The sequence below is a fragment of the Hippocampus comes genome, unplaced genomic scaffold, assembly GCF_001891065.2.
Source record: "Hippocampus comes isolate QL1 unplaced genomic scaffold, H_comes_QL1_v1.1 scaffold121, whole genome shotgun sequence".
In the NCBI taxonomy this organism is placed as follows: Eukaryota; Metazoa; Chordata; class Actinopteri; order Syngnathiformes; family Syngnathidae; genus Hippocampus; species Hippocampus comes.
In genome coordinates this window covers 626,584-635,050 of record NW_017805986.1, presented here as the reverse complement: position 1 = coordinate 635,050, position 8,467 = coordinate 626,584, and the positions used below count along the sequence as shown (strand labels likewise).

Here is an 8,467-nt window from a genome sequence, read left to right as displayed (position 1 = left end):
ACAGTTGGGAACATCCATCCATCCATTTTCTCATCCTCACAAGAGTCATGAAGTGTGCTGGAGCCTATCCCGTCTCTGGCCACTAGGCGGGGGACACCCTGAACTGGTTGCCAGCCAATCGCAGGACACACAGAGACGAACAAACATCCGCGCTCACACTTTCACCGAGTGACAATTCAGAATGTTCCATTAACCTGCCATGCATGTTTTTGGAATGTGGGAGGAAACCGGAGTACCCGGAGAAAACCCACCCGGGCTCGGTGAGAACATGCAAACCCCACACAGGAAGGCCGGAGCCGGAATCGAACCCCTTCCCTTTTCACGGTGAGGCCGATGAGCTGATCAGTCCACCACCAGGCCTGGGAAAAAAATGAATATAACACATTTTGGAATTTAGGTTGTAAAATCATGAAGAAATTCACAGGCAATAATCAAAGAGACAATCAACATATAGACAGCAGCAAGACTCACAGAGTGAAATGCAAGTACAGCAAAGGGACGTTGGGACGTTGGGAGTTTTTGCTTTCTTTAGAAGTCTGAAATCTCAGTAACGCGGGTGTGTGTGTGTGTGTGTGTGTGTGAGGTTACATGGTGACTTCGATGTTCCTCGTTAAAATGTACCGGTAGGTTAGTGTGTCCGATAGTGTTTAGGCCTGCCGCGCTCGCTGCTGCCGTTTGGCTAGCATTGGCTAGCATCTAGCACCAAAAAAAAGGGGGTGAGATATTGCCACGTGCCAAAAAAGGGACACCAAATGTCAAATGTCCTTTATTGTTCTTTGTTTACCGTGTTTAGTTCCACTGCTTTCTTTGCGAGTGAAGCATTGCTCTGGAATGAACGCCATGTTATTAGCGTACCGTGGCTAACTGAGCCAAACTTGGTGGTAAAATGTCCAACACGGGATTAGATTTTAGGCTGGGGTGTTTTGGGAGGTGGATGGGGTGTCTAATTTTGATGGCATGGGACCTCTAAAATTCAGTTTTTCGTGTAAAAATGTCGAAAATGATTTTAATGATTTGTTAAGGCTAACTATGAATTCTGTTGAACATTTTTGTCACTTTAGTTGAAACCGGCGCTGAATGACTTTTTTTTTTTTGTCTTTTTCGAAAACATATTAACTGCTCAGATAATGAATGCTGCCACTGCACTAATACGCAGTAAAAGGGTTAAAAAAATGGTGTGAAGTATGTAGCTACCTACTTTGTGTGCACTTGAGATGGTACGAGAAGGCTGCTGTGGGCTCAAGGAGGATGCAAATGAGCCAGGAAGTGGAGGAAGGTCACCTTGCCGGCGTTTAAAAACAAGCTGCGAAAGCACGACATGTACGACTTTTTTTTTTTTTTAATTGAGTCACAAAAATAAAGAATACCGTCTGGCATTTGTTAAGTAGCTTTTAAAGAATGACAAGTGGACTTTTTCCCCCTCGCTGTCGAGAGGAGAAGGCGGGCAGACACAAAAAGGGGCAGGTGGCTTTGTTTACGCCATTACAACGAGGATATTTGAAATTTGGGGCTGGGAGGGTGTCCAAGGACAGCTTTTTGAGATTTTCATTTTTGGGGGTTTTAGATTTGACTTAATACAGCTGAGTCCATTCAGAAATCCATGCATTTCTTTTTAAACACTCGGTGCACTCCTAAACTGGAATGAGACTGTGCAGATTTGTATTTCGCTTCATCCAAGAAATCAACAGAAAAAAATAACAATTATGATGTGTAAGATATGTAGTAGTTTGAGGTTAATTTATTTTTGTCAAAGCGTCTATGAAGAATTCCTATAATGTTGATGTATGGCCACAAAACTGCTCCAAAAAGTACAGTATTACCTATCACGTATTAAAGCTGATTTGCTGGAAAAAAATGGGGAAAATTGATTGAAAATTTTACATGCTAGGTTAGCTTCAAGCTAAGCTAAGACAGCATTTTTTTCACTAAATTGTTTGACGTTTGGTTGACAGATAAATGTAAATGGCGACATTTGTGGGAAAATTGATTGAAAATGTTGCATGCTAGGTTAGCTACAAGCTAAGCTAAACCAGCATTTTGTTGTTGTTCTTTTTTCTTTTTTTCTTTTTTTTTTTATTTAACGTTTAGTGGCAAATAATTTAAATTGTTGTCATACTAAATGTAAATGATGACACTTTAGGGAAAATGGATTGAAAGTGAAAATGTTAAATTGCTAGGTTAGCTAACAAACTAAGCTAAGCTAGCATATCGCCGCTGTCCTGTGAAAAAACATGTTTGTTTTTTTCATGGAAAAAATCCGGCGTCCATGTTTTGGACATCACGTTAACGTAAATATTTTTTTTTAAACTGACAAAAATGGACAGCGACGATATATTTCTGTTTAGTTTTTTTCTTTTTAATTTGGAGAACACTTGCTTTCCAAATAAGTCAAATTGTTATCATATTTAATGTCAATGTAAGAAATAATTATGATGTCAAAAATACAAAATGTGTTTTAGCTTGGCAGCTTAGCTTAGTAGCTTAGTTTAAAATATGTGAAATGGTTTCAGCTCTCTTTTTTGTTTATGTGACTTAATTTTTCCAGTCAAAATTACACTTGTAAAATAATTGAATTTGCATTTGTATTTTTATTATTTTTTTTCATAAGCTGTTTGCCGCCGGGGGCTGTGGTTTTGCAATGTATGTGAGTGAAGTCTGTCAAATCAACCAATGACGTTTTATTATTTGTTGAATAAAGTTTACACAACCAAGCACGTCTCACTTTTGGTTTGTTTTTGTTTTTTTTTTGTAATTGAATTGTGTTAAATTTCGAAAATAACTATCTCATTCTATCTTTCTAATTTGCTGACTTTATTTTTCCTATTGGCCTTATCGAACCTTTTTTTCTGATAAAAGTTCAAATGTATTCTTTTATTTTTTACTTCACCCTCTTAAAAAGGATCATTTTAATAAAAACTTCTCAGGTTAAAATGTAGGTGTTATTCTTGTCTTTTCTCTGTAATTGTTTGAATTTTACTTTATTCTCTGGTTTTTTTACACTTGATAGATATTTTTTTCCTTGTATTCTCCTTCATGATAAGTTCCACTTCCTGTTGTTCCTGTTGTACAGTATTTCCATTTAGCCATCACTTGTAAAGAAAAACAGATAAAACTGAAAGAGTTTTGGGATCTTCAATTTCAAAAGTTCCATTGTCACAAATCCAATGGAACACGTTGAAGGCAATAAAGCAGATAAGGCGGCACAATGGCAACCTGCACGCTGTATCTGCAGTACATCAAGCCCAATCACTCAGTATGAAGACTTGCGAAACGCCCATTTGCGTACAGTATATCCGTAGAATGTGACTAAAAGAGTCGGGGAGAGGCGGGGGGCGGGTTTGGGGGGGAGCTCAGAGTAAACAGCTGTAAGTCACAGAGCGACTGTTTATAGATTTGTCCGATGTATGTAGAGCAGGCCCTACTTTGTTATTTACGATCCCGCAGGCCACAAGAATGAAGCGACATGAATCAAGTGGCCGAGTGTCCTCTTAGGGTGACACAAACATGCTTTTGTGTGAAAGTGGCAAAACTACTTTTTCACACACACACACACACACACACACACACACACACACACACGAATACATATTTTGTGCGGACCCTTGGGTAAAGCTGACTATTGGACTCCGAATGACATCTGAGTGTTTGGTTAATCTCTTCTTGACACGCAATTTAAGTTCCCATTGCTATTCCAAAAAAATGCACACAGGGTGTATTGATTTGGGAAAGACACTGACTTGAGATCTGAGAAAGAGGCTGCTATTTGTTGAAGCTTTTGAGCTTTCACCTCAGTAATATCCGACGGACTGAAAAGTCATTGTAATCAAACTTCACCTTTGAGTGCAAAATGCCAATCGCCTCTTGTCACTGTTAAGCTTTTTAATCACCGTCAGTGTTGAAGGAGGAGGGGGTTCATTCGGGGATGCTTTTCCGCTTTGAGCTCTGCTGCCCTCCAGTGGATAGAAAGTGTAATGGGGGATAACCAACTGTGACTGTCACTTTTCGATTTATTATGGCTGTGCCAATTTATAACAAGCTGGCTTCTCTCAGTAAAATAGTAATACTGTATATTATATATATACCTGTATATGTGTGTGTGTGTGTGTGTGTGTGTGTGTGTGTGTGTGTGTGTGTGTGTGTGTGTGTGTGTGTGTGTGTGTGTAGTAGCGTCGTAGGCCTACGGCCCGACGTGCTACAAAAAAAATATGAAACCAAAGTTTTATTTCTAATATTAAACATTATTGCAAGCAACTCTGTAATAATACTACGGTAGCGTATTGCATTCAGTTGAAAAAAATATTCAGAGTCATATTGGAGGGCTTTGTTGTTTCTGAATATTTTTTCAGTAAAAAAAATTACAAAATAAATTACTGCGTAACAAAGAAAATTAAATTTTTGTTTTTGTTTTTTTTTACGGATTTTTTTTTTTTCAAGTGGATGCAATCCCCTTCTATAGTGACATTTCTTGTGATACTCGTAATAAACTTTTTGAATCACTGGACTGTATTTAGCGCTGATGTTCAGGTATGATACTTCCATCCATTGAGCACATGGGAACAAAATGTGTGAATGATGAGTAAAAAAAAGAAAAAAAAAAGAAAGAAAAAAAAAAAGAACCAAAGAGCTGTTTAAAAAGTGCATTTATTTTCATTTTCTGGCACTTGAGTTATTGTTGCTTGTGACACCGTAAACAGTCAAACAAAAAAAACGAGCATCCAAGTTAAGACTACAAGTAAAAATGTCAAATTTACTGCCCAGCAGAAATTTTTTTTGCAACGTCAGGATGGATTGAGCAGATGTGTGAAGTGGTTGTGAACAAATGTGTCAATCATCATGGTACCAAAAAGGAAAAAAAAGAATAAATACAGATTTTGGTGGCCTCTGATTGCTGATAAACCATCAAGGGATTCATTTATTATGACAAGCAAATGTTATTATTAGAGATGCTCACAAAATGACATTTAAATGCTTCTAATATTTTACATAATGGTGACATACAGTACAACAAAATAAAGCTATAAAAACATGCAATGAAGCCAGCACCAAGACGTAACTAACACTTAGCAGCAAAAAAAAAAAAAAAAAAGTTACGTTCGAACAGCTCAAGGCTTTGTCAGTATAATGAAATCAAACATGCAGTAAGCTTTAAATGCTTAGAAAGTTCTACAAAAATGATGACAGTAATCCCTCGCATATTCACGGTTCACTAATTCACTTTGTAGTTACGTTTTTTTGGAGGAACTCTACCCCCAGCCAGCTATTCACGCTATTTTTAGCATTCCACAAGATGGCGCTAAATCCCGAAAGTAATACACTTGGTCTCAAGGAAGTATGTTGTAGTAATTCATCTCGACTGAGAGATTAACTTTATATGTTGGAGAGGAGCTATGTTTAGCCAGGGTCGTTAGCTGAAGTCACAAAGACTCTGCGCCAGGAGGGCAACAAAAGCACAAACATAATTAGCGCACTAAAGCGGAAGCTACTGTCTTCCATAGTCCTCCTGGGCAGTAGTTGGCGCTGTACTTTGTCAGATTAACACTGGTGAATCATCATCTGTGATTTTTTTTACCATTGCGTAAATGGAATTTTAGGTGTTAAAAGTATTCAAAGTATTGGTGAGTCCTCAAAGAGAGGATGACTCATACTGGTATTGGTAAAAAAATGGGACATTGTAACAGCCCTTGTTTGTTGTAGTAGTATCGCTATTGGCCATTTTTTTAAAAAAAATAATAAAATCAGCGTACATTAGACATTTTATTTGGGGCATGGCTTGGTCTCTGTCCCTTTTGAATAGCGAGGGATTACTGTACCTCCGGTAGGTTGGACACCGACGAAGCATGAAGATCCTCTTTCCTTGGCTTTGCTCCTCTTGCTTCATCACGAACTTCCTGGGCTTCCTCGTACAAAATCAAAGTGTCCGTGTAAGTAGTCTTTCCAAAATGCGGTCAGAGTTCCACCAGCTACGTGCACGCTAAGGCTTCCGCTCGAGGTAATTGGAAGGAACCCACCCTTTTCGGGGCTTGCCACTGTCCAGCACCTTGCAGTACCACCAGCCATTGGGGTTCCGCTCCAGAACCTCCAAACTGGTTCCCTCTGGGAAGCCCATCGTCTCCTCATCGCCGTGGTAGTCGGCGATGGAGACATAGACCTCCCTGAGGTTGTTGTGGATGATGTGGGGCTTGGGCCTCACGGTGGACACCGGGAGAGCATTCTTCTGTGGGCCGCCGCTCAGGAACTCCGAGCTGCTGGTGCCAGACGGGTTCCGGTTGGGCAGGGCGATGTTGTTGGGCGCCAGACTACGGGGCACGGTGCCGAATGAAGCATTGCGACGCACCGTGGGGCTGACGCGAGGGTGGTTGCTGGAGTTGAGGGACTCGTTTCTCCTGAGGGAGCCGACAGGGCTCGCGTTATCCCTAATGGGGGCTGAGATGAAGACCGACTGGGGTCTGACTACCTGCTGCTGCTTGCCGCTGTTCTGCTTACGTGACCCGAACAAGCCGGTGGGTTTGGAGAGACCGCCGGGGGGTTTGGAGGGGATCGGCGGCATGACCTTCTTTAGGTTCTGATTGAGGTTGTTCATGGCCTGCACCCTTTGCTCGTTCTTCTCCAGACTATTGGACTTGCTGAGGCTCCCGGGTTTGGATGGCGTTCCATCAGATTCCGAACCAGCTGCGTCGTCCTGCTGCCGCGCGGGCTCCAAGAAGTACGTCGGGGCCCAGCCCTCGGAGTCGTTCCAGCGGATGTACCACCAGCCGCTCTCCTGTTTCTCCAGGACCAGCACCTCCACGCCGGCAGGAAAGCTCAGCTCCGACTCTTGGACTTTCTCGTAAGGGTCGGTGGTACGATAGAGGACGCAGCCTTCCGCGTCCGAGTCACCGCGGCTGCCTTTGGAGTAGATGGAGGAGAACTCGGACGATGTGCTCTGAGACGAGAAGGAGTCTTCGGAGGAGATGACGGAGGCGGTTTCGGAGTCCTCGCCTTTGCTTTTGCTTCCGTTCTTCAGCTGCCCCGTGGGTCGCAGCTGTCTTCTCAATGTGCTGATGTCCATCTTTTCACCGCTGGATGCCTTAGACAGCTGTGGTTTAGGCCTCACCACCGGCTTAGGTTTGGAGGAGGACTTGGCGTTGGGGGATGCTTTGCTTTCCTCCTGGTCTTTCTTGGGTCTGGACATATCCGGAGTTGACTCGTTGGAGGCTGATTTAGATCCGGACCCCTCCTCACTTTTGGCTGACGTTTGGCTTCCATTCAAGTTGATCTTGAACTTGTTGGCTGCAGACCTCCATCCTCCTGATTTTGGGTTGGCGGTCTTTCCAGTTTCGGATGAAACGCTGGCCTTGGAGGAACTGGAGTCGCGGCTGCATTGCCTCTCCGGTGTTTCCTTGACAGGTCGGAAGCCGTCGTTCTCGTAGATGGACTCTTCCTCGCCCTCTGCCTCTTGGCCGTCTTCGAATGACTCGCACATCCTAAAAGAGGCACTGTGGAGCGATGACGCCGGAGAGGGTTTGGAGGACCGCTGGGATCCCTTCTCGGAGGACGTCTCCTCATTCTTCGCATCCACCAAGGAAGCTTCGCCTCTCAGGAACTCAAACTCAGACTCCAGATCCAGGTCGCCAATGGCCGGGACGTCATACTCTGGCTCTTCGTACACGGGCCTTCCGGGAGACACGGGAGACTCCGGAGCCTCGCATCCGGGGCTGCTGGGTGGCGCCGTATCCACCGAGTCCTGCTTCTTGACAGGCGGCGCCGGTGGAGGCACTTTGGGGCGGCACAGCGTGCTCGTTCTACGATTGAGGTTGGGTTTTTTGCGTTTGTCGATGTAGGAACACGGAGCCCAGCCTTCCCGCTCGCCGATCTGGACATACCACCAACCTCCAGAATTCTTCTCAATCACCTAAAACGAAGCATGTGACAAATGTTTTGTTACTGAAGAGAAACAATACGGAAGTCGTATTGTGTATGACAGTTACCTCTGCTTTTTGGCCTCCGTTGAAACTGATCCCATCAGATATGCAAGACTGGAATTCGGCAATGGTGTAATACTCAGCTTCAACTGTAGGGGGCTCCGGTGGAGAGGGCAAAGGAAATCCCTGGGGATAAAGGAAATACTGTTTTAACGTAAAATACACATATTACCTTTGGTCATTGATTGGGGAACAATAAATAATAAGACACCGGTACACATGATCCACAATTAGCTTACGTAAATAGCCATCCATTTGCTACAGCATATCACAATTTTTTTTAAAAATCATATTTAATTTTATGTGGCATTTGTCCAACCGTTGACAAACAACTATTACCATCTATGCGAGCAATATTTTTTAGGATTATAATAATTTGGTTTTTTTTTTTCTTATAATTGTTTTTTATTTGTTTTGACTTTTGGATTTAAAGTCAGTTTTAATTCGGTTTAAGAGTCGGGTTGTAACTTTTAATATATGGAGCAACTTTCAAGTGTGAGATTAAA

At 42.7% G+C, this 8,467-nt stretch overlaps 1 protein-coding gene across 5 annotated transcripts in view; it reads right to left on the bottom strand.

Annotated features, from left to right (window-relative positions):
• Window positions 1-4,623: 4,623 nt before the first annotated feature.
• Window positions 4,624-8,467, bottom strand: part of LOC109528775 (SH3 and PX domain-containing protein 2A-like) — a 47,555-nt gene continuing 43,711 nt past the window's right edge. For all 5 annotated transcript variants that reach the window (XM_019891732.1, XM_019891735.1, XM_019891730.1 and 2 more), the window contains 2 exons: window positions 7,968-8,087; window positions 4,624-7,891 (listed from right to left, as the gene is read on the bottom strand). In XM_019891732.1, the coding sequence (XP_019747291.1) occupies window positions 5,972-7,891; window positions 7,968-8,087 (2,040 nt within the window). In that variant the 3' untranslated portion in view covers window positions 4,624-5,971. The remainder of the gene's footprint in view (window positions 7,892-7,967; window positions 8,088-8,467) is intronic.